General features: G+C 45.0%; 1 protein-coding gene across 1 annotated transcript in view; it reads left to right on the forward strand.

Moving 5' to 3' along the window:
* MGAT5 (alpha-1,6-mannosylglycoprotein 6-beta-N-acetylglucosaminyltransferase) overlaps nt 1–26,859 on the forward strand; it is a 368,322-nt gene that overhangs the window by 158,888 nt on the left and 182,575 nt on the right. Inside the window, exon 5 of the mRNA XM_054722778.1 lies at nt 8,285–8,449. Coding sequence (XP_054578753.1) covers nt 8,285–8,449 — 165 coding nt within the window. The remainder of the gene's footprint in view (nt 1–8,284; nt 8,450–26,859) is intronic.

Below are 26,859 nucleotides of genomic sequence, written 5' to 3' on the forward strand. Positions count from 1 at the left end.
GATTTTTGTCTTATTCCCCCCCCCAGGGCTGAGCAAGTGCTTGGTGCACAGTAGGAGCCAGGAGTGAATAGCCTCATCCCACCCCCACCCAGGACTCTGTGTACCACACTGTTACAGCTGGGGCTACTTTGCAAGTCAGAGCAATGTTTTCAGTGAGACAGGAAACGAGAAGAGATTCCCTGTGGATTCCATGCCTGGGAGGCTCCAAGTGGCTATTTTGTAGGATCCTGTCATGGGAATCGTTGTTTATGCTTGAAAGCAGTTAGAGAGTGATTATTTATATTATTTTTTTTATTTTAAATATTTTATTGATTTTAGAGAGGAAGAGGTAGAGAGCGAGAAACATTGATGTGAGAGAGAAACATCGGTTGGCTTTCTACTGTACATGTGCACCCCCCCTCCCCCACCACCAGTGATCAAACCAAAACTCCGGTATGTGCCCCGACCAGGAATCAAAACCACCATCCTTCAGTGCACAGTGCATGGGATGACACTCCAATCCACTGAGCCACACCAGCCAGGCAGCCATATATGTGGCTCATGTAAGGGCTCCTTACTAGATGGGTGACCTCAGGCAAGGCAATGGTGTTTTGAGAGCTTTCTTCCTCTTTAGTAAAATAGAGGATATAATATCACTTACCTCATAGGGTTGCTATAAGGATTGCTTGTGACAAAGCTAATTAGAGCACTTAGATTAGTAGAGTGTTTGTTACTGTGAGTTATCACTAACCCCGGCCTGCACGCACCTGCGTCTGTTACCAGCCAACCAGAACCGCGGGGTAAACTTGACATTGTTGATTCACTTGAGCCTGGGCTTCAGGAACCTCCTTATGTGGCTGCCCTTAGGGGGTGAGGCCCAGCCAGACATGGGAGGAACACTCAGCCCCACAGGAAGACAGGCTTGCCACCCCCTCCAACCCAACAACAGGCTCACCCACCAGAAACTCCTGCGGCTTTGAGAACTGCTTCTGCAGGGTTGAGAACTGCTACTCTGGCCTCCAGAGAGAGGCTGCTGGGCTCCTCGCTGGGCCCTTTCTAAAGTTGTGTTAGCTGCTCCACAGAGTGACTGGCATTTTAGAAACAGGAGATGTGATTGTTATTGCCTTGTTCAAAAGAGATGGCTTCCTCTGTGGGCCGTGAGATAAGCCGAGTGAGGGGGGCATAATAAGGGGTAGTTTCTGGTATGGGTGGTGAGCTAGGAGTAGGCTGTGCTACAGCTGCCCTTTGCTTCCAGGGAAGATGCACTGGAGTTGGGGGGTGCGGGGTGGGCAGGGTTGGGAACTTGGGCAACAGTGGGCTTGACCTCCTAGAGCCAGAGTCCTTTCCTCTTCTGTAAGAGGGCTAAAGTGCTCGTCCCACTCTGCAGCTGGCTAGTTAGGAAAACTGGGAGAATGGCCAAGAACTCCATTCTGAATATTTATAGATTCCATAAAGCACTTGATATCAGAAAGAATAAAAAAGAAAGTACTCTATACCCCCAAACCCAGAAAAGGAGAATAAAAGAAAAAAAAATACTCCTTACCTCCAAACCCAGATAAATTTTGATTTCCTTCCAGTCCTTTTTTTAAAAAAAATGCAGAGATATGCATGTATGGGTGGATGTTTTTTTAAAAAAATTATTTAAAAATTAATCTTTTTTGTATTTCTTCATGCCATTAGGTATTTTTAATGGCTATACACTTTTCCTTTCTCATCCATCCATTCCATAAGTAGGTATTGAGCTCCTGACATTAATAACTAGTGGCAATAATCAGGTGACAACACAGATTGCTCTCTGCCTTCCTGGAGTTTCCAATCTAGCGATTTATTCCATCGTCTGAAGAAAGGGACATCATGTAATTTAATCTTTTGGCTGGGTGTTTGGTTGGGAAGTTTCCAGCCCTTATCTATAATAAATGACACTGTTCTCTTTTAGAACTACCTCTGCTTTGAATGTCCTTGTACATAATGAATGGAGTGTATTTTGGTCATTACTACAACTGCATTCTCTTTCTCAGGAAAGGTCACTTTAAAACTAATTTAAAAATATATAACTGCTGAAACCTGATATGCCCTGGCAGTCGAAGGGAATGAGAGGTTGGGGTTAACTCTTTTATCATTAGCACCTTCCTTTCTCATTAACGCCCTGTCTTTGCTGGGTTCTCTGGAGCCCAAAGTGAAGCAGCTCTGTTGTTCACACTGCCTCTCTGGGGCAGCCGGGTTGCAGAGGGATTTTCATTGGGAGCAAGCACTGATGCAAATGATTTTTGGCAGTTCATTATGCTGTGGGTTCTGTGCCAGGGAATCATGGCAGCCGCACCTTGATTCTCAACCAAGGTTGTGCCAGGATCCTGGACATGTGGTTTCTGTAGATTCTCTCCGAGTGCCCTAGGCATGGGGCTTGGCTCCACAGGTAAGCCTGAGGGACCGCAGGCTGGAGGACCACTGCCTTAGAAACATGCTCCAGGGTGTGGGGTGGGACAGCATGGAGGCCCCAAGCACAGGCTTTCTTGATCATCCCTCAAGTATTGATTGACTTAATGATCTTGGAAGTCAGGACCCACCACCTATTTTCACAGCTTTAGCTAATAGACCTATAAACCTTTTCCACTCGCAAGGCCCCTCTTTCCACTGAGGTCCTGTCTCCTTGGGCTCCAGCTGTGGAGGAGAGTGTAGCCGGCAGTGGTATCCCCTTGGCTGTCCTGCTCAAGGACGCGGCAGCATCTTCCAGCCCCTTCTGCCCCCCTCTTCCCCCGGCCCAATGTCTTGGCTTCTTGGAAGGGAAGATGTACAGAAGCCCCCAGAGCACCTGTTCTGAGGTAGTGTACATCCCACCTTTTGGAGCAGAATAGAAAACAAAGCTCACTTTACTGAGAGGGACATTTTCAATGTTTTTCAACTACTGTGATCTCATCTTTGTCACGTACAGTAATTTTTAGAAAGACAGTATTTCGTTAGTAATGTTGGGATTAAATTTTTATTGCTAAGGCTTTGAAACAAACAAAATTTTAAAAGCTTGTCAGCAATTGAAAATTGTAATCCTGCTGAGGACACATTTTACTGTTATAATAACTGTAAAACATAGTGATAAATATAAAAAGTGCCATACAGGAATTAGGAGGAATATTTTCATCCTCATTTCTTTATTAAACTCTATAGAAATTATTCTTGGGTGTATAGTCTTACTGGATAAGTGGGTTATCATGAAGACTAAAATTCAAACAAAAACCCCTCTGGCATCAGTTTAAAATTGCAATAAAACTCTTTTAACAGTTTTTGTAGTTTTAGCTGTAAAATACAAAGGTGAGAAATCATTGCACCACCTAGAAAGGTATAATTTGTATAGCTTCATTTCTGGGAAAATTGTTTGTTTACTTGGTTCATTCATTCATGCACACACTTACTGAACACACCAGGCTCGGTGCCAGTTGGTGAGGATGCAGAGATGGGGTTGGCATCGCTTGGCCCTGGTGTGTTCTGTTGGTAGTGTCTTTTGTCTCATGTTGGACTGCCTTGAAATAGTGACTCAAATAGCTGTTTGAAATGACAGTGAAGTTCTTTTCCTTTCATTTGGGAGAGAAAAAATGCTTACCCTGGTGACATGCTTAGAGTCCAAAGTTCTTGATAGTGTTATATTTCATTTTCATTTAAGGCATAAGGTATGGAAAGGCAGATTTTAAATTATTTTTAGTGTTAGATTTGCTTAAAAAACAGTGGCATCAGCAATTGTTGAGGGCTGTGATGTATTGTGGCTGAAGCCCAAAGGTTAATCCCTGGCGAGTGTGTTCTGGAGCAGCAGGTCAGAGTTGCTTCCGGCTGGAAGGTACGTGGTGGCTTTTTAGGGGTAGTGTCGCATGGTAGATAGGAGCCTGGACCTGGATCCATTTTGTGGGTATGAGCCGTGTGTCTGCAGTCACCTGGAGCAAACTACTTACTCTCCCTGAGTTGTGGTTTATTCGTATATAAAACGGGAGTGGGAACCATAATACATTCATCATACTGTCTGGGTGGGATCAACAGTTAGTTCCTGAGGGGTGCAGCTGACAGAGGAGCTCAGTAAGTGGTGGTGGTCGCAGAGGGATCCCAGTGGTTAGTAGTATTGGGGTTACATTTCTCATCATCCCTCATGTATACCATGTCAGAGTCCATGACTGCTAGGGGAGGTCAATACGAAATAGGTCGCACTTGGTAGACTGACTGTATTTTAAGAATTGAGGAAGAATAACTTCTTAGTGCTCAAGTGACAACTTCATATCCTACCTCAGATGTGCTCCACCTATAACTGTGGGTTAGGGATTCTGTCTGTAGTACTGTTGCCTTTTGATGATATAAAAGGTTACCAGCCCTTGAGTGTTGTCAGCTCTCATAGGAGGAGGGACGGCCTCCCTCTTGGCACTTCCCGTGGTATCTGCAGCAATGTCTCTGGTGCCCCACTGAACAGCAATCAGCAGATGCAGGTGTAGTGGGTGGCTTTTCCTATTTCCATTCACATTCCCATACCCGTCAGTCAGACTTCTCTCTTAGTATCTCCACAGAAGGAGAGGCAGTGGTGAAAAAAGGGTGGATTTGCCTAATTCAGTGGTTCTCAAATGGGGGAAATGTTACTCCCCATGGGACTTGGGCAATGTCTGGAGACATTTTTGGTTGTCATAGTGGAGGTATTGCTACCATCATTTAATGGCTAGAGCGTAGGGATGCCGCCAAACACCCCACAAATCACAGGATAGCTCCACACAACAAAGAATGACCTGGCCCAAAGTGTCAGTCAGTAAAGCTGAAGCTATGAAGCCCTGAGTTACCCCAAATGAACTAGCAGGTAATAGTTAAATGCCATTTTACACAGGGACTCCCTGGCTGGCAGGACACGTAAAGAGGCTGGAGATGGAGGAGCTAGATGTCTTTTGTCTGAGGAGCGGTCTCTTTGTACTGGGGCTCAGCCATCTCTTCGTGGCACGGCAGCCCTCATCTATGTGGCTGGTCTCTGGCAGTCCTCAGAACCTTAGAGAACCCGTGTCTGCCTCAGGTCAGCATAAGAGCAGAGCTGGTGGCTGATGGCCACTGGCCGTGCCAGCTCATGACATGCCTGGTACAGACTGAGTCATGCAGACTGGGACTGCAGCCCCGAAGGAGAGCCATCTGAGACTCTGGATAGTGGTAAAGCTTCACATCACCCACGGGGAGGTTTCTTCAGGAAGCATATTCCAGAGGATGGTTTTATTTTTTATTTACATATTTAGCAGGCACTTATGTAGTGCCTTTTATCTGCCAGGAAGTTTTAAAATCCTATCTAATAAAGAGGGAATATGTTAGTTGACCCTCCCACCATCACAAAGCTGGTGGCATCCACAGCCAATAAGGAGGGAATATGGTAATTGACTGCCCAGCCCTCAAAGATGGTGGTGCCCACAGCCATTAAGGAGGGAATATGCTAATTGACTGCTCCGTCCTCAAAGATGGCATTGCCCACAGCCAATAAGGAGATAATATGCTAATTGACTGCCCCGCTCTCAAAGATGGCAGTGGGCGCTGCCAATAAGGAGGGAATAGGCTAATTGACTGCCACGCCCTCAAAGATGGCGGTGCTCAGAGCCACAAGATGGCGGCACCCAGTCCCCTCAGCCCTGCTGGGGCAGCAGGTGCACAGTAAGGCTGGACCCGCCCTGCGTGCCTGCCTCCAGAGTCCCCCAGCCCCCTCAGCCTCCCAGCCGCCCAGGGCCAGCCAAAGCTTGCGCTCCCGGCAGTGGCAGCAGCAGAGGTGTGATGGGGCGTCACCTTCCCCTGGTCACCAGGTTGCCTCCCGCCCCTGTGGGCTCCCAGACTGTGAGAGGGGGCAGGCCAGACTGAGGGCCCTCCCCTTCAGTGCATGAATTTTCATGCACCGGGCCTTTAGTATTTTATAAGTGTTACCTCATTAGACCTTCATAACTACTTTAAGAGGCAGGGTTATTATTATCATTCTTTTACAGGTAAGGAAACGGGAGTGGAGAGCAAGAACTCAAACCTGGAAAGTTTGACTCCAAAGAGCGGGCCCTTAACCACTCTGCCAGGGGTGGGGAACCTTTTTTCGGCCCAGGGCCATTTGGGTATTTATAACATCATTCGTGGGCCATATACAATTATCAGTTTAAAAATTTGCCGGCTGTATTTGGTCAAACATTTACTTAACTCACCTCTAATGCTTGTCAGGGCCAGACCAAATGATTTCGTGGGCCTCATATGGTCTGTGGGCCAGACATTCCCCACCCCTGCACTATGCTAAAGATGAAAGACACTGAATTTCACACTTTTTTTTTTTTCTCTACCTTGGCTCTTGACTCCCAACTGGTCCCATTGAGGCATCAGGGAATTAGGCAGATCTGAGTTATCTCTGTAACCACAAACATGTTACTTCATATCTGTGAAACTCAGTTTTCCCATCTGTAAAATGAAGTCATACCTGTCTCATGGAGAATATGGACATATCATGGGATTTCATATATATATATATATATGTGTGTATGTATGTGTGTGTGTGTGTGTGTGTGTGTGTGTATGTACATGTGCATGGCACATGGTAGGCCTTCAGAAAACATTAGTTCTCTTCTGCCCTTCTTTGTTACAATCAAATTTTTGGCCCTATTGCTCTAATGCCATGGACAGATTATTGCCTGCAGGTAATAGACATACTGAAGGCAAAAATTAAGCCTGGTCAGATATTCTTTAGAATTAATGAACGAACAGACTGCTATGATCTTACCATTGTGAAGAAGTCTGATGTTTGGTGTTGGGAGAGGTGGGGAGGATGAGATCGTCCCAAGCTCATCAACCAGACTTACAGAATCAAGACAGGGGCTCTGTTTCTGTTTGTAGTTTTTTGTCAGCTCCAATGATGTCGTCTGTGAACCACTGAGCACACAGACTTCCATACTAATTGCATATCTGTGCCTGTGTTTTGATGAGTTTCTCTGCTGGCCTGGCAGAAGGGGGCCACCTGAGTGCTTCTGGGCTGAGGCTGGTAGGCCATGCCTGGTGTTGGTGAGTTAACCAGGCATGTGTTTTCTTCCCAGGCAGATCAGAGCATCTGCTCAGAGTGAGTTTGCTCTGTTCCCAGCATAGTGGAAGGTAGCAGCTTCCCATTTGTCTGCGTTCAGGACTTCACCACATCTGCACCCACACTGTTCCTGTTCCACTGGCACACTCCCAGTTCATAAATGAGTCTGGATTCTGTCCACATGGGTGGGCATCCTGTTGTCCTTCTGCCTTTTCCACATGTAAAAGCCGGCATATCTTTCTTTGATTATGAGTTTCCAGAGGAGAAGGGCTAAATTCATCTCTGTGTGTATGTGGAAAACCTTATATACCAGCTCACCGAATGTTGATATATGCCAGGATGACATGTCTGGAGGGAAGTGTACTACTCTACCCACAGTCATATGTGTAAGAAAGGGAGTCAGCACTTACATGGAAGTGCCATGAAGGAATATCCCTAACATCTAAGGCAGTGCCTGGCACCCAGGAGTTGTGTGAAAGATAGTTCTTGAACGAGTGAGTGTATCTGGTCTTGAAGTATTTTCCTAAATCTGTATGCCTAGAAATCCAGGAACTGTGGCTGTTATTGTTACCATATGTAACCAACCGAAATAGAGACTGCAAAAAACTTGGGATATACTGCAGTATAGGACACTAAAATAACACCAAACTTGATCCAGAAACTACTTCAGGACCTGGCTGCCCTTGGGGATAGTCATTCATGCTATAAGGAGGACAAATTTCACAGAGTGCTTTGGTAGAATGCTAATAAGGAGTTATCTCCGTCAGCCCAGTGGCTAGAAATAATTTATGTCATTTATTGCCCAACTTGGGTCCCAGAACAGACTACGCTGTTTTGTGCTTTCTGGACACTTGAAGACGGCCCTCTCATCTGTAAGATACGGTATGGTAGGACAGGCCTTGGGCAGTAGTGCTTGACTCTGCCACTTCTTTTCTTTTTTGTTAATCCTCACTTGATATTTTTCCATTGATTTTTAGAGAGGGGAAGAGAGGGAGGGAGATACACACACAAACATAGATATGAGAGAGATACATCAATTGGTTGCCTTTCACACATGCCCCAACCAGGCCCAGGGATTAGCCTCAACCGAGGTACATGCCCTTGACCGAAATTGAACCTGGGACCCTTCAGTCCAAGGGCCAACGCTCTATCCACTGAGCAATACTGGCCAGGCCATTTTTCCTTCTTAATGTCAGAGAGAGGAAGAGAGAGCAGGTGCATTGAGCATCTATGTAGTGACCAAAGAATTTTTAAACTGTGCATTTTATTTTACAGATCTGAAGAAAACTCTCGCTGTGTTGTTGGATAATATTTTGCAGCGCATTGGCAAGTTAGAGTCAAAGGTGGACACCCTTGTCATCAATGGCACAGGAACAAATTCAACCAACTCCACCACAGCTGTTCCCAGCTTGGTAGCACTTGAGAAAATTAATGTGGCAGGTAAGAAGGGCGATTCTATATCCTGGCATGGGTCAGACCTTGATTTGAACTGGGAAAAGAATAAAGAAGCACAGTGGTCCTTTTCCATATAAGATAAGTCCCATAAACTTGATATGGCCCTTGTAAAGCTGAGTTTAAATTTATTTTTGAATAACAGATGTTAAAATGCTTTTATAGTCTCATCATAATGTGTGATGTCTGGAGGTTCCTATGACATATTTCACATAATGAGCTCCTAGAATTCACTTTTAATGAAAAGATTCATATCATGGATAAATGAAATGTAGAGGTTATCTGGGAAGCACGTGCCAGTTAGAGGGCCTTCGTCCTCCCCATTTTCATAGACAATTTCAAAAGTCTATTACATATGATAGATTCCCTCCTCCCTGTTGTTAAAGAAGAGCCACCATTGTAGAAAATGCCTCCGGTGTGCATATGGAGAAATAAATTCTGGAAAATGGATGTAGGAAATACTGTAATGGCGTCTACCTGATCTTGGGCTGATTCTGTAGCCACTCATGGATGCCACCATGCAGTTCCCACTGGGGTTCGTTGTGTCTGGCCCCTTCTTGAGACTAGAATCTTGCATGAGAGAAGAGAAGTGGGTTAACCACAAAATCCAAATCAAACCTAGCCTGTATTGTCCGTAGCTCATGTTGGACCCCTATCGCTGCCCTGGGGTTGGCCTCTGGGGCTCTGTGGTTGAGCCAGGATTTGCTCTTGTTAGGGTGACACCATCCTTTCCTAGGGACTAGGAACAAAGAAAGGAGCTGGAAGGTTAACATCAGGTGCTTTGGGTGAATGGTGTGAATACCCATTCACTACTCCTGGTGGGTGATATCCAAACCCTAGTTAGCGGATAAAATAAGTAGCTGGGCTACTTTTGAAAATCAGTTTAGCACACTTGTTGGCTTGTTTCTCACTTCCCCTTTCTTATAGAAATTCCCAGGCTTAATTGGGAGAGATTCCTTTTCTTTCCCACCTCCAGTGTCAAAACATTTAATTGTTTCACATTGTACAAGTTTGTTGTATTACCTGTTTGTTATGTTCTTTGCCCTTTCACAAGTTTTAAATTGCAGACTATATTTCTAATAATCCAAAGTATCCAACCAAACAGAGGTATTAAAAATAACTTTTAATTACAACACAGAGGCAGTGTCATCTAGGCCATAAATCCTATCTTCCCTGCAGTTTCCAACAGCTTCTGTAATTAGACAAGAAAACCTCCCAGTGTGTTGAGCTGCTTATTAATAAACAGCACCCATGCCTCTCCAGGCTCCATTCCTCCATCCCCTCCCCATTAGGAAAGGCTATAGGAAAGCTTCCATCTGATTTCATGGCAACTCTACCTTCCCACAGTTCTGGAGGTGGGCAGGGTGGGGTGTGCTGCCATTGACTGCTGCCTCCCACTGCCTCTGTCTGCAGGAACTGTGTACACATGTCTGCTGTCATTCTCTCTCCTGATCAGGGATCTTGCTGCCTCTGGCGGTCCTGTTTGTGAGCCAGGCTCTCAGAGAGACTTCTGGGCCCCAGCCCCAGAGTAGAGAATGGTGGGTAGACCTCCAGCAGTGACATGGGAAGGAGTTGGTGGCTACTTCTTCCCTGCCCTGAGTATTGATCTAGTTTACTCAGTTATCAGATATCTCTCGAGCATAGTCCCTAAGCCATTGGCTCTGAGGGGGGCTCCTTTAGCAATACCATCGGTCCCCTGTTTTCATTAACATTTAAAGAACCAAAGAGTTTTTTTCCTTTGGGGAAAATGGGAGAAAATTTAGAGTTATGCCTTTAATAACCTCATTCTAGCTCATTTGTGTGTGTGTGTGTGTGTGTGTGTGTGTGTGCGCGCGTAATTTTTTAAGATTTTTTACTGGGCAATTAGGAAAATAATACTCAGGCATAAAATAACACAAACTGTGGTTACTGTAAGTGGGGGTCAGTTTGGAAGGTTTCTTACAGGAAGGTAAGTTTTAAAGGCAGGTAAAATTGAGTTATTGGGGCTTCATGGAGGAGAAACAAACTAGAAATGGGCTGTGACTCAGAAAGAAACTTGGAAGGAAAGAGAGGAAGCTAACATGGAGCAACCACCCACTAATACCAGTTATTGTTCCTGACTCTTGGAGCCAAAATATATATATTTAAAGAGCCAGGGTCCGTAACGTCCAAAACGACCAAATGGATGATGGAACACCAGAAGTCAGTCCTGTAGTCAGTCCTGGGTCGCCGTGGCCACACAACACTGACTGCCGTGCTTCGGGCATTGCAGTGACCCAGCACTGACTGCTGAGGGGGCTGCGGATAAGGCCCAGAGAGAGGCCCGGAGAGAGAAGCAGGGTCTGATCTGCAGCCCCTGTGGCAGTCAGTGCTGGGTCGGTGCCACGGAAGTCAGTCCTGCATTCAGTGCTGGGTCACCACAGTGACCCAGCACTGACTGCCCAGCTTCAGGTGCGGCGACCCAGCACTGATTGCCGAGGAGGCTGTGGATCAGGCCCCGAGAGAGGCCCAGAGAGAGAAGCATGGTCTGATCCGCAGCCTCTGTGGCAGCTGCTGATGAGCCCCACCTCTCCTATCAGGCCTGGAGATAGGCCCGGAGACATTGACTGGCATAGAGACTGACCAATCAGAACCAAATCTGGGTGAACTGCGAGGAGCCAATGGCTGCCTAGGAGGCAGAGCTTTTGATGCTGACTGGTATAGAAACCAACCAATCAGAACCTAATCTGGGTGAACTGCGAAGGCAGAACCTAAGATGGGGATTGAGGAGGGGTTTTAAGGGCAATAGCTGTTTGGTGTAAGGTGTAAGAAAGCGGTTCAATTTTTTAATGACCGGTTTGGCAGTATAGTGCATATGGCTGGCTATCAGTCCAGATATAGGGATTATGTATCTTTGTCTGCCAAGAGCATCTCCTCCTGCTGAAAAAGGCTCGCCTCCCCCCCATTTAAGCAATCCTATCCTATATAATTTATACTAATAAAAGGGTAATATGCTAATTAGACCAGATTGACTGGTCATCTTCTGGATGTCCGACTTCCTTCCGGACAAAGCCATGGTTGTGGGGGCCAAGGCCGAGGCAGAGGCAGTTAGGGGTGATCAGGCAGGCAGGCAGGTGAGTGGTTAGGAGCCAGTGGTCCCAGATTGCGGGAGGGATGTCTGATTGGAGAGGGTGCAGGCTGGGCTGAGGGAACCACCCTTCCCCCCCCACCCCCCGTGCACAAATTTCGTGCACTGGGCCACTAGTTTATATAATAACAGCCTAAGCTACCATTATGGAGAACGACCAGAACGACTGGTCGCTATGATGCACACTTTGACCACCAGGGGCAGACACTCAATGCAGGAGCTGCCCCCTGGTGGTCAGTGCACTCCCACGGGGGCACGGCCGCTCAGCCAGAAACCGGGCTCACAGCTGGTGAGCGCAGCAGCTGTGGCAGGAGCCTCTCCCACCTCCACAGAAGCACTAAGGAGTAGTGAGCCAAGCAGTAAGTTGTGAGCAGGCAGGCAGTAAGGAGCGAGGGATCCCAGATTGTAAGAGGGATGCAAGAGGGCACTGGCCAGGCTGAGGGACCCCCCAACCCCCAGTGCATGAATTTCATGCACCGGGCCTCTAGTTCTATCTAATAAAGAGGGACTATGCTAATTAACCCTCATGCCATCACAAAAGATGGCGGTGCCCACAGCAAATAAGGAGAAGATATACTAATTGACTGCCTGCCCTCAAAGATGGCGGTGCCCACTGCCAATAAGGAGAGAATATGCTAATTGACTGCCTCGCCCTCAAAGATGGCGGGGCACACAGCCAATAAGGAGATAATATGCTAATTGACCGTCCTACCCTCAAAGATGGCGACACCCACAGCCAATAAGGAGGGAATATGCTAATTAACTGCCCCACCCTCAAAGATGGCAGTGCCCACAGCCACGTGCCTGCCTCCGGATTCCCCCAGTCCCCTCATTCCCCCAGCTGCCAAGAGCCGGCATGAGGCGCAGGCAAGCCTCTGATGATGGCTGCCCAGCCACCCAGGGCTGGCCTGAGGTGCAGGCAAGCCTTGGATGGCGGCTTCCCAGCTGATGCCTGAGGCGCAGGCCAGCCTCAGATGGCAGCTGCCTGGCTTCCCAGGGCCAGCCCAAGGCACAGGTAAGCCTCAGATGGTGGCTGCTCAGCCACCCAGGGCCGCTCCAGGTTCAGGTAACCAGGGCCGGCCAAGGCTTGCGCTGTTCCTTACTGGTCACCTTCCCCTGATTGCTGGGTCGCCTCCCGCCCTGAGGGCTCTTGGACTGTGAGAGGGCCAGGCCAGGCTGAGGGACCCCTTCCAGTGCATGAATTTTCATTTACCAGGCCTCTAGTATTAAGTATAATCTTCTCAGCATCTCTGAGAAGTAAGTGGTTTCACAGGCTTCAGTGAGTTAAGTATTTGGGAGAGGGGACCCTTGGTACTGGAATCCTCTGAGCTCAGCATAAGGCCGCCTAGTGCCACAGAGAGAAGACAGAGTGTGTGCTGTATCTCTTGCTTCTCTTTGTAAATCATTGCAAATGGATGAGTCTGGGGAAATGTGCTATCGTTTGCTTTGAGGTTTCTAAAGAGCTGACAGTACAGCCTGTTCAATAAGGTGTGTTTTTTTTTGGTCTGGGTGTCTATTCCTTGATTGACCTATGTATTTTTTTAAAAAAGAAGAAGCTCGCCCCTCTGCCTGTGTGTGTGCGCATATGCATCCCTTCCCTAGGCTCTGCCTTGGCCACAGTGGACATAGATGCGAAATAAAGAATAAAGGAACTTTCCTTTATTTCCTCCAGAAATAAATATCTTTTCAAATAACCAACATATGTTTACTTGTCCTGTCTATAGATTAGGGTATGAAAAAGAAGAATGAGGACTTAAGTTCATAGTCCTAGTTCATTATCAATCCCCCATTGCTTTTGTGCCTTCTGTGTGATCCACAGCCACACAGGTGGTCCTCACACCCCTCTTGTCATAGCAGGAATAATAGCTCTTGAGCTGTGAGAGTTCATCTTTATAGGGTTCCAGTCCTAGGGTGTGAAGTTATTCGTTCTCCCTTTCTGCATTAAGACATGTGGTAATTGCTCAGAAACGCTCTCTCTGGTGCGCCTTTACTGCTTACTCTGCTGTCGTGCTGCTCATGATGTTTCTGATTGCTTACTGTTGTGTCTGATTGCTTGCTGATATAGCTTCTGGTTGGCTATAAACTGCCTTTAAATTGGGTATCATAGTAATTGAAGAAGGGCTTCTTAAATTTATTTTCTTTTTAGGGGACATTAGTGTATATGTGCATGTGTCCCCTTTCCTTTTTCTGTTTAGTTGTGTTTCATGTGGCTTTTACCCAAAATGGCTTTTTTTCCCAAATTTATCACTCTTGTGCTATTTTATTATGTGAAAGTGAATCATTCCCTTTAGAGAAATTAGTTGGAAATGGACTTTATTAAAATCAAGAATCATATTGAACTGCATTGTGAACTCTGTTTATCTTATTGAAGAGGAAGGTGGATCAAAGAAATTAAAAAAACAAACAGATTTTTAAAAATCTCCACCCTTCAACTACTCACCATTTCTCCAGGTTTTCTCCCTGAAAGGACTTGCATGTGCCTTTGTCAAAATTATCTCCTTTCAGAATAACACCTTTGGTTTTCGGGAAAGACCAATTCTGCTTTTATCCAGAATGGTGATCTTAGATTATGAAGCAGAGCAGACAGGATTGGGTCTGAGGTTCTTTGCCACATCCTAATATGGGGGAGGTAAAAGGTACAGATGTGTGATACTGAAAATGCTTGCTGTCTAAGGACTGACAGTGCCCACGTTTATCTTTGTTTCGCCCATAGTATCTTGTTCAAAGCCGTCCTATTGAAGGTGTTCAGTCAATCCTGCCCACGTGGTTCGGCTTATGCTGTAGGGGGAGAGCATTTGGTTTCACTGCTGCAAGAGGCTTTTTTTTTTTTTTTTTTAGTTTCTCTTCTCCATTTTACTCAAGGGGATTTGCTTGGAAGTGGGACTTGGTCTCTCATTTCCCTTTCTCAGACCTCAGCAGACACCACCTAACAGCAGGACTCTGGTTTTGTCTGGCATGACTAAGCTTCCTTCCCAAGGAAGGTGATTCTGCATGGTAGACCTTCAGAGGATTTGACAGTTGCAATCTAGACTGGAATGGTTTGGGGAATGGGCACACATTGCAGAGTTCTGTATTGTATGGGGCAGGGGGCGGGGAGCATGGGTTCATTTATTTACTCTCAAAACCCAGTTGTTGTCCTTCAACTTCAGCTGAATTACAGGCCAGCGCTGATGGTTCTCTAAAAGGCACAACATAACGCTAGCTCCCCTTTGTGTTATGACTGCTTACAATTGCATGGTCAGTTGGGAAACACAATCACCGTCGAAGGTGCAGGCACAATTCAAATGGCCATTTTCTGATACTTAGTCCAAATTGAATGTTTGCATTTCACAAACATCAGTTGCAACATATAATATATTCTAGTGTTTGAAGTTGAAGTGTAGTGTATTTGAACTTGAATGCTCTTCTCAATAAAAAGAACCATAATTATTATTCTTACCATGTGGAGATTGAAAATGAAAAAGTCCCCGCTGTGTTCCAGGGCTTGCATTTGGAAGTACATCCCTCCCTTTGTGCTGCTAATGGGCCTTGAAATTAAGTTGCACCTGTGTGACTTCCTTGTTTGTGTACCCACATTTCCAGTTGTGTTGAAGTAGCACCTGCAGAGTCCATTGCCCCCCCCCTCCCCAGTGGCTCAGCAGGTGGCTCGCCCAGGATCAGGTATTGGCCAGCCAGTGGCACCCCAAATGCTGGCGAGAGACAGAAGAGAGGCAAGATTTCAGGGTGCTTTCTTATTGATCAGAGCAAGAAACAAATGTGTTCTTCCTATCTACCTGTCATTTTCTATTTCATTCTTTACAAGGGCAGCAATAAATACCTGGCTACTTGTCAGAAACAATTCTTTTGCAATTTCACCAAAAAATGTATGTCCTTGGTGTGGTTTTCACCTCGGGTGGTCAAGGGCATTTTGGTTTTTATGAAAAAGGAGGAGAAAGGCAGGAGGAGGAAGAGGGGGAAATGCAGTTCAGGAGAAGTGATGCTGCCCTTTGAGCCTGTGTACTTATTGCACTGAAAAATGACTTTGCCCCTCAGGCAACACTTGGCAATGACTGGAGATATTTTTGGTTGCCACAACTGAGGAGATACTATTGACATTTGGTAAATAGAGGCCAGAGATGCTGCTAAACATCCTACGTGCAGTGCACAGGCCAGCCAGCTCCACAACAGAGAATTATCTAGCCCCTGTGTCAGTTGTGCTGCAGCTGAGAAAACCTGATCTATAAGCTATTGTTGGAATCTGGGATTACCACTTAAGATCAGCTCAGAAAAAGGCCTGAGACATAGAGGTTTCCCGCTAGGCCTGCTGAGACCTAAGATCTCCTCCCCTCTTCCTTGCAAGGCTGTTTGCAAGTCCCCAGCGCCTTCCACTTTTAGCTCTGCAACTGATCTTCCAGACCCCTAAGTGAGAGATTTTTATAAACTCCCAGACTGTTTTGGGATCCTGACCTTAAGAAACTCTTTTCCTAGACCCAAATTAGTAAAATGTTGGCAATCTGTATTTTATGCCAGCTTATATACTAGTAGAAGGTAATTATTTTCAAAAAGCCACTAATTCAGAATAATGATGGTAAAATAGTCTGAGAGAGTGGATTTAAATTGTAAGACTGTTTTAGAAGAAATTACATTCTGTTATTTTAAGCAAATTGTAGAATTATCCAGATATGAGAAAGTAAATTAAGTAAATGAAGGAAAATAAGACAGGGTCCCAGAGGTCTGCATGACTGCATGGCATGCCCTGCACAGCAGCATATCCAGAGCAGTGCCAAAGGAGATGAGACTGGAAAGACAGGTTGTGGGTTTGTGAGGAGTTTCAGTGTGAACTACTGAGGAGTTTCTATTTTGTTCTGTAGGCAGTGACAGCTGATAAGGGTTTAAAGCAGGAACATGGTTGATGAGATCTGTATTTTCAGAGAAAACTCAATGGCCATGTGGAAGTGGAATGCCTTTGAAGGGGGTCATGCTGGAAGCCAGGTGAGAAAGGGTTTAGTTGGCTCGGGTAAAAGAAGGCATGAAATTGGACGTGAGGCCCAGGGAAGAGGGGCAGATTCAAGACCATGTCAGGGTGGAGCTGACATGACAGGACAGTGGTGAACACTGGTAGGCCATGGGAAAAGGAAAGGGAGGAGGTGTCCTAAGGATTCCCAAGGACACTGTTTCAAGGATAACTGTATTGAGGGAATAAGCCAGCAAAGAGACAGGACTGTGTGAAGACAGCAGTCATTTTTTAATGTTGATTTAGGGAGTATAAATGCTTTGCTGCAAGCCCTGTGGTTAGGAGTAACAGTTTAAAGGCAAATGGAACCATTGGCTCCCAGTGTTCAGGACATGAGGGTCAAGGAAAGAACATATTTGTATAGCCAGGCTGCCCTGGTTCAAATCCCGGCTCCACCACTTTCTGCCTGTATTACCTTGGGCATGTTTTTGAACCTTTCTAAGGCTGTTTCCTCATCTGTAAAATTGGGGAGATAATAGTAGTTCCCATTTTATGGGGTTGTTGTTATAAGGATTAATGAGATGCATGAATAATTGAGAAAGGAGCCTGGAACAGAGTTAGTCCTACATGAACATTTGTTAATTATAGTTTAAAAGCTACACATTTGAAATAATGATCTAAAAATAAAAAATTGCCTTCACTAGTTATTAGAATATTATCACTAATAGTGAAAACAATTAACTAGTATTTGTGTTTCATAAATTAGAAAATATTTCATATCATTTTATTTGAGCGCTTTAAACCTGAAGAAATTCCCAAATTGACCTTTTCTGTCAATATTTAGAGATCTTTATTATCAATACTAGAGGTTTAGCAGGAAATCCATGCATTTGTCAGTACTCTTGGTTGTAAGAGGCAAAAACCTAGGTCAGTGATGGGCTGAGCTTGGTGTGTCAAACTTCGCCAAAAAAACTGAGCATAACTCGGGTAGTGTGTCACTTTGAGGAAAAAACATTATTTCGCAAATGTTTCATCCTCAGGAGCAGCAAATGTTTCATCCTCGGCATGCGGCCACGTGTCATCAGAAATGGCTACGCATGTCAGTGCTGACACGCGTGTCATAGGTTCGCCATCACTGACCTAGGTCATACTGGCTTAAACAGAAAGAGAATTTGGGGCTCATGTCATTGGAAGGCTCAGAAGAGGATTCTGAGTGCAGCACCGCTGCATCCAAACATGGACACTATCCTGCCTTCTCTGTGGGCTTCATTGTAGGCCATCGCACGGTGGTGGTGGAAATGGCCCCACGAGGTCAAAGGTTTCTGGCAGCATTCTTGGGGCGGGTTCTGATTGGGTTGGCTGGGGATATATGCCTATCCATGATCCAGTCACTGTGCCAGTGACCTGAGTATGATTCACATAGTTTATCCCTGAGCCTAGGAGAGTTCCTAAAGAGATTCCAGGCCAGCAGATGAAATAGTTATGACCATTAGAGACCCTTGTCATGGTTTGGATTTCCAGCGTCGTCAGCCTGACTCTACCTTTTCTTTCTTTGAGGGCACGGAGGGCAGAGCCTCTGGAATGCTAACCTTTCTGCTACCCCCCCAACCCCCCCGCCTTAAATGCTGCTAGGAGCTAGCGGAGCCCACAGCAGGCTGTTTATATACGCCCTTATACATTTACGTGGTTTTGTGCACAGCCTGGAAAGCCCTTCCAATTTTATGGCTAACACCATCCTTGTCAAGGCTCATCTGAAGCACCGTCTCCCCTAAGAAGCCTTCCTGACACCCCTCCCACCCCAGAGGTTTCTGATGGCCTTGCTTTGTGTTCCCACAACTGCTAAGTACATTTTCGGAATTTGCCTGTATCCACAGCTCAGCTGTAAGCTATTCAAAGGCTTGGGTTAAATATGCCACATTTTCCTTTTAAACCCAACATCCAGCTGGGAGCCTGGTAAACTGGTTCTCAGTCTGTGATTGTGGAGTGGCGTGCACTGCACCTTCCTGCCCACACGCCAGGCCAGCCCCTCTCCTGGAACTCTCAACTCCACAGTGACGGCCACACACTCAGCTTTCGATTGGCAGGTCTGCCCTTGGCCTGCTGTGGCTGCTGACTGTTCTATTGTTCACGAAGAGAATGCTTTTGCTTTACCAGGCTTTCTAAAAACTGATATTCCACAATAAGATCATTTCTTCTGTAACTTCTTAGTGGCTAATTATAAAAATGTAAGTAAGATTTTAGAACATTCTAATCAGCTACACTATATCAGAGGTTGCTCTGAATGAATAGTTCTTGCAGAAGAGGCCAGGACCCACCAGTCTGAATGCCTTTGGACTAATTACTGACCCTTCAAGGAGTGCATGCCTTTTTCATTTCCCTGTGGGGATTGCTGCTCCTCCTCAGCAGTTTGAAGGGAAACAGCGGAAAGAACAGAGTCCTTTGGGAACGTGCACTGGAAACTGGCCTGGGAACTTGGGAAGAATCTGCTGTCATTTATGAAAATGCCTCTACACAGGTTGTTCTGTGGATTGGAGATAGGGACACACTGAAGTTAGACTTGTTTGTTGTCATCAGAAGGCGACAGATCCCACTTGCTCTAATTTGGCTTAATGAGGCAGCATATACAGTTGTGTTATCAGCTTGCATATGGTATTGATTCAATAGACGCTCCATAGCGACAGCATAGCATATGTTTCCCACAGACAGTCCTGTCTTTCCGTGTCCTCCTTTACCTGGTTCCATTGACACATATTTCAATAGGCTCATTCTAGAGCCTGCGAGTTAAAACTTCAGATCAGCCTTATAATTAAAGCTGTTTGGCTGGGAGCCAGGGAAGCTGTCTGTCTCTGTGTTTTAGAAATGGCTTTTAGGTGCATTGGGTTTTGAGGGATTTTAATTTAAGCTCTGCTTTTGACTTTGCCTAGCCACAGCCTCTAAAATTAGGTTACCTAAATGAAAATCAGGAGCTAGTTTTTGTTGTCCCCCCCCCCCCCCGCTTTTTTTTTTTTTACATTTTATTGATTTTTTTACAGAGAGGAAGGGAGAAGGATAGAGAGTTAGAAACATCCATCAGCTGCCTCCTGCACTCTCCCTACTGGGTATGTGCCCGCAACCAAGGTACATGCCCTTGACTGGAATCGAACCTGGGACACTTGAGTTCCCAGGCTGACGCTCTATCCACTGAGCCAAATCGGTCAGGGCTGTTTTCCCCTTTTTATTATATCTCAGAAAAAGAAGAGATAAAGTGTATGTGGCGAAAGTGGGTTTAAACATGAAGAGAACAGGAATCCAATTGAACATGTGATAGAAAGGGCCCCACCACCCTTCCGTTGGGGCAGCAGCCCTGACCCTCATTGCAGCCTCCTTCCTCTTTGCCATTGGACTCAGCAAGTCACTGTGCGTGATCGCAACCTCAAGTCTATGGATAACAAGCCGAGGGCCTGATGCGGTGACAGAGCCGGCAGAGGGACTGTGTCCAGGTGGACAGAGGGTATATAACTGCATTTTGATTTGCTTGTCAGAGTTGGCCAGCTACACTATTAGCTGGTTTTTAATCTGTCTTATTGTTTTCTGTTGGTGACCTTTTCAACACATACAGTGGGACTTTCTACGCTGTCTTCCTGGAGCTGGGCTCTTGAAACAGTTATAGTGGAAGAGCCATTGTAGAACACTCATTGTGGGGCTTATGCTAATGTTTCCCTTGTCAACCAGCAGACATAGGATTGTGGTTTGTACAGACACAGACTCTGGACCCTGTCCACCGGGGTCTAAATCCCAGCTCTGCCACTTCATAGCCATGTGTCCTTAGATAAACCCAGTGTCCTCTTCTACCAGTGGGAACAAGCTACCGTGCTGTGATATTGTTGTGAGGACTATGAGTTAATACATGAAAACTACTCAAGACCAGGCACAAAATAAGAGCTCAGTACATTTGGACCCTTGGACATGTACTTCCTGAGAACCCAGCTCTGGACCTGACCTGTGGGCTCAGCCTGTCACGGATGAGCAGTGCTTGATGCATGTGTATACTACCCAGGCCCAGTGCTGTATTTTTGAGAAAACTGCCTGAGAGAGGGGATTTCTGGAAGCTACCTGACACTCTTAGGCTGGACCTGGCCTTGGGCATCAGACCATTTTGGGCAGAACTCTTGGTGCCCTTATTTGCCCACTCTTGGTATTTTACTTGCCATCACAGGCCTCAGCTCCATTCTCTGTACAATGGAGATAGTGATGCCAACACTTTCTTCTTGTGCCAGTGAGGATGCCATGTGATAATGTGTATTGAGTGCCTAGCAGGCCTCTTCTACATACTGACCTATAGACCCTGCCCTCTAATGAATTCCTTGTTAGAAGTATAACATGGCAAACACTACAACCAACACTGCCCGGCGGGGGGGGGCGGGTGCCAGGCCTGTGCCAAACAGTGGAGGTGCAGCCTGGTAAGGAGCTGGGATCCTGCTGTGAACAGGGCTCACTTTGCAGGGGAGGAGAAGGGAGAGAGTAATGGCAGTGCTCACCAAGCCTTCCTGACCACCTAGAGCTCCTACATCCTAGTCCTAAAGGACCTGTTGTTTTTGCTGACCTTTTGACCTTGAAAATGACCTTTAAACTCTATAGCCCTCTGGGTATGGGGATAGGAATGACGGATAGGAGGTGGTCAGAAGGAATTTCACTGTCACACAGTGCAAGTGGACGCTTTGTCACAGCCAGCTGCAGCAATCTGGGAACTGTGCCTGACCCCTCACCTTACCTTCTCACTCCTAGTAGGGAGGGGAAGTCCTGTGGGTGGAGCTTAGCTCTCAAGGGAAGGCAGTCATTAACCTGTCTAAACTTTATGCTAATAGAACTTTCTCAATAATTGCTTTCATTAAGTATGGTTAATATGAGAAGTTCAAGCTATAGGAAGATTAGCCGAAGAACAAAGTAAATATTTAAGAATTTATTTCAGGGCTCATGGGGGTGGGGCAAAGAGAAGATTAGTAAAAGCTGAATCTGATGGTATCTGACACCTGAAATGCAATAGAGTGCTTGGCTGGAGTTCCAGTGGTTTCAGGGGAGGCAGGTGGATGTCCTTCGGGGGACCGTGATGAGCTCTGTTCTCTCCTTACATTCCTTACAAAGTAACACGGTAATGAAGAGAGTCTGCCTTCCCTGTTCTAGCAGGAATGCTCTGAGAATTGAGAAGGTGGCTGCTGGCCTGTGGCTGGGCCATGTTAGAGGACTGTTGCTCCCTGAGGACAGAGGGCCATTAGTGGCAGCTGAGTTGGCCAGAAGAGCCTGTGATGAGTGTGTGTCGGTGGCCTGAGCATAATGATCTGTCATCCAAGGGTGCTTTGGATTAATTCAGCCATGGTTTTCATGTCTTCAGGCTGCCAATGACCAAAAGCGGCCATAACGCCGCCTTTGAATTTATGTAGTAGTAGGGTAGAATTTTCAAAAGGAAAGACTTTATAAACAGAACTTTTCTGTATTATAAAAAAGATAAAATTTTACTGCTTAGAAATTTAGAAATTACAGCTAAGCAAAAAGATGAAAATACAAAGCAGGTGTTATGCCACGCTCAGCACGGCCATGGGTGAACCTAAGGGGGGACGGTGAAGGATTAGAAAAGACAGACAAGAGAATAAAGCTAGGGCTAGGTGGGATGCTGCTTCTCTGATGGAGAGACAGCACCATAGCCTGCAAGCCGAGTCTTTATTTTACAGGCAGATTCCACGAGGCAAAGTAAGGGCGTGGTCAAGATGTTTACAACATTCTCGTGGGTTTTGAATCTACTCAATTACATGCACCTCATCAAGCTTTGTTTACTTGCTGCACCTCCCGCAGCCTATATCACTCAGCCACGTGGGACCACAGGTTTGGACCATAAGGTCAAGCTTACAACTATAACCTTTGGCTATAATTGTGTTGTGACGACTTTGCTCTCCAAGCTGGGATTTGCACATGGCTTTGCCACGAGAGGATCGTGCCCTCTCATTAGTCCGAGGCTTGAACCTGTCCAAACGCTGTAGCCGCTCTCCACAAGGTGTTAACTCTTGTCAACCAGAAACTGACTGATTGGATTCACTCCTACCAGATACTGCTCTATGCCAGGCACTTTTTAGGCACTGCAGATAGAGGGAGGAGCAGAACCAAGTCTCTTCTCTCTAGCAGTGATGGCACATAATCAGCAGACACACAGACATACTTGCCCAGTGGTGATAAATGCTGTGGAGGACAGTGAAGCAGGGTGAGGAGAGAGCAGGGAAGGGGACAATGTTTCGGGATGGGCCAGTTCCAGGGAAAACCTCTCTGAAGAAGTGACACTGACGGAGACGCAAACAAGTGAAGGAGGAGCCCTGAGCCTACCTGGGGCAGGTTCTGTGCAGAGGGGTCATGGCACAGTCTTTTGGGTGTGTTCACACTTTTGTGCCCTTTTAATCTTATTGCGGAGGGTGGCTTATTAAAGTTCCCCAAGAGACCGTTTACTGCACACTTCTGCTAGACTCATACTGGGTGTTTGAAAGAGCAGCATTAAAACCATAGTCAGCTGTGGATGTGTACAGTAGCCACGAGTACAGACTCCATGCTCAGGCTGCTGGGTTTGAATCTGAGTTCCACCAGCGGTGTGACTTTGGCCATGCCATTTAGAGAGGTCAGGTCTCAGTCCCTGCATCTGTACTACAGAAACTAGCTCACAGAGACATTGGGAGGTTCGTAGGAGACAGTACATATGAAGGCCTGGACCACAGTAAGTGCTGGGAAATATTGGTCATTACCGTAATGATCAAAATGAGGTTTCAACAGATGGTTTTAAAAGCCTCTGTGCATGACTTTGTCCCACAGGCCTTTTAACCAAAAACCAACAAGCTTCAAAAATTGTACTAGAGGCACAAGTGGGAGCAAGTTCAGTTGCCAAAGAATCAACTAAATATAATCAAGGCTTTTACGGAAAGATCACACATTTGGAGTAGACTTTGGGCATTTGGTCATGAAGTGGGTGCAGAGCTAATGGCGATCAACTTCTAGTCTGTATTTGCTCGTCTCTCTTCAGATTTAAAACCATGTCAGAGGAATGTAGAGATTGTTTTTACAGAATCCGTTCTCAGGTTTGGGGATGTTGGTGTGAGGCCTTGAGTTTTCAGAAACCCACAGTGAAATTGTCATGGGTCCTATGTGGCGTTTGTGAGGTTTGGCCTAAATTGGGCTCTGCTTTTAGCTTAATGCTTCTTGAAAGATGGTACTTGGATAAGGAAGCCATCATGGTAGATCTGGGTCTAAGATCCAGATTTTGCCACTATTTCTGCACCCCTTTCAAAAGGGAGAGGGAGGGAGTTGTGAATAATGTTGGTTTAGTTGGTGTTCTATGTACTCATAAGACATCTGTTTAATAATCTTCTGAAAATAATCATTTTGGCAGAAATGAACAGGAAGTTTATTCTTACTTTTCAAAATCTTATCTCTCCTGCCACATTTAAGCATAGAGGAAACATTTGTCCCTTAATAATAGTGCAAAGCTTCCTTATCCTGCAAATCTACATCATACTAATACCTTGCCATCCTACAGATTTTGATAGTAGAAACAGGAAGCAGAGTTACTGAAAGCACTATTAAAAGTACTTAAAGCTCTGTCAGAAATGATGATGAGAAAATCACCTAGGTGTGCTTTGTGTGGCTGTAACACCCTGACCATCTAACAGATAACTCTCTGATTCATTTACTTTCCAGCATTATAGCTCTGTTATTTTACTGCTGCACAGCTCTTATGTCTCTTGAACCTTCATTTGTTATTTGTAAAAAAAAAAAACTCCAGTCCTTTGCAAGTTTGATCAAATTCCCTTTGAAATAGCGCTTTCTGCTAAAGGATGAAGTTATGAAAATGTGACATGGTAATCTAGTCACCACTGTGTAGCTTTGAAGTCAGTGCCTCCTTTCAGCCATTCTCAAACCCAGCACATGTGGCAGGACATGGAGTCTGGAAGAGTGAGTCACTGAAGGATGAGTACTCAGCTCCTATTGGTGACTATATGGCTAAACAGATTAGATTTGTGGGATGTTTATAAACTAGAACTAGAAAATAGCCACTATTTTTTTTTATGGAGTCCTATGTACAAGGCACTAATTATCATGTTAAAGTCCTTTACCAACTCTTTCCTCAGAGTAAACCTATAAAATAATTATTCCAATTAATAGACAAGGAGTGTCCGAGTAGAAGGTAATGTTCAAGTTGGTGAAAGCCTAGGATTCAGATCCTGGTTGGCTCAAATCTGAAGTCTGCATTCACAGAAGCTGCCTACCGCTGCAACAATAGAATTTCATTGAAAATCACACCAAAAGGTCGCACATGGGGTGTTTTTTAAGATGAAACTAGTTTAAGGCTCAAAAATGGGAAGATAGTCTAAGAGACAGAACCTTTTTGGTAATTCATATGTGATTATAAATATTTCAGGTGCCAAGCATACTGTATTTTGTGAATTTTTATTTTTATTTTTTAGTCTTTTTGCCAATGTGCATTGACTTCCCTTTGATGTTCTTCTTAACTGTTAAATATTTCAAATGAGGTGTTTTTCTCTAGAGAAATACCAAGAATTGTTTTCCAATATTCTTTTTCTGCTTTAAAAGTTAAAAACACTGTAAAAATGCTTAACAAAGGGATGCAAATTCATTGTAGGAAATTTGGAAAATACTGAAGAGAATAAATAAGGAATGAAAAATGACCTAGAACACATGACTGTTAGCATGTGATTATATTTTCTATGCTTGCAGTGCATAGAAATTACAGTTGTCCCCTATATAGTTTTTAAACCCTGATTTTTAAAGGAACATTCTCTCATGTCCTTATTATTGTTCAAAAGCTTTATTTTTAAAATAACTACATGATATTCCTCTTGTTTCATTAACTAGATCCCTATTTTTCGTATATTTTTTTTTCTTCTATTTTATAGGTCATTGCAGTGAACATAAATCTTTGCATCTCTGATTATTTTGGGAGAGTTTCTTAGATATAGAATGGCGAGGCCTAAAGTGTAAGCATTTCTTAGTTTTATTATTATTTTTTTATCAAATTAGGATATGAAATAATTTCAGAAGTCAGATAACACAGGCTTATTAAAAAAATCAGTCCCCTGCCCTGTGCTTCTCTATTTCTCCTTCCTCCTGACTTATGTGCCTCAAATGCAAATACTTTTGACTCTTTTTAGTTGTTTCTTCCAATATATATCTTCATGTTTCTCATTAACATTTTATGCTACTTTTCCTTATTTTGCAATTTTCAGCATTATCTCTGATTTTCTGTTAGTTTTCTGGCACTCCACACCTCCATTACCAGGAATCCCTCCCACATACACTTCCTCTTTCAGCCCCTAGAATCCTTACATCTTGATTTTTTTTAAGTTAAATCAGTGGTCAGTGCTTACTCTGTGAAGACACTGCTGAGCCATCTAGTAAGATGGTATGAAACTGCCTTCAGACACAACTTTGTGCTTTGTTTTTTCTGGCGTAAATTGTTTACCTTTTCTATTTGCCTAGCCTTAATTAGTACAATAAATATTTACTGATTACTTGCAGGGTTCTAGGAACACATCAGTGAACAAAACGAAACAAAATACTTGCTCTCACTAAAACTGAGCTCTAACCTTTTTCCATCAGGATCCCTCCTAACATGGCCAGCAGATCAGATGGTCTATCCTGTACATGTCCATGGAGCAGCATGCTTCCTGGAGCCTCCGGCTGCAGCTGGCCAGGTTGCTCTCTGGGCCTGCTGGTCAGTTGTCCTGGGCAGCCTGCTTCCAGCACCCTGGGAAGAGCCTTCCCTCTCTTCCAGGCTGGGACTGCTATTTCCTGGAGCCCACACCTTCCTCTGTGTTGGTCGATTATTACCTCATCCAGGGAGAGCTTATGTTCTATACTTTCCTGAGACAGAAGGCACATGGGGAGAAAATTTTTGCAGCTTCTCACGTGTGGCAAAGTATCTTTCTCCTACCTTCATACTTGAAGGATAAATTAGCTAAATGTAAAATTCTAGGTTTGAAAATTATTTTCCTTAAATAAGACCTTGTGTGGTTTTCGGTGTTATTTTTGAGGGGGCCAGTGGTATTCTCACGCCTGGATGCCACCTATGGGCCAGTCTGGAAGCCAGTGGGGTTTGTTTTCTGTGTTTTGCCATTTCTCATGCCTGGTGCACACCGTATTTTATTCTGATTCTGACCCTTCTTTCCAATCCATATGCTACACCTTGACCTAACATTTTCGTTCTATACTTGTGTTTACTATAATTTCTTTTTAGGGTTTGCTGAAGGTGGTGGTATACAGGCAGAATTGGCAAGTGTTGGTGAGGTTTATTGGGGATATTTATGTCTTGTCTGGGAAGTTTTTCTGAAC

The sequence above is a fragment of the Eptesicus fuscus genome, chromosome 11 (genome assembly GCF_027574615.1).
Source record: "Eptesicus fuscus isolate TK198812 chromosome 11, DD_ASM_mEF_20220401, whole genome shotgun sequence".
Classification (NCBI taxonomy): Eukaryota; Metazoa; Chordata; class Mammalia; order Chiroptera; family Vespertilionidae; genus Eptesicus; species Eptesicus fuscus.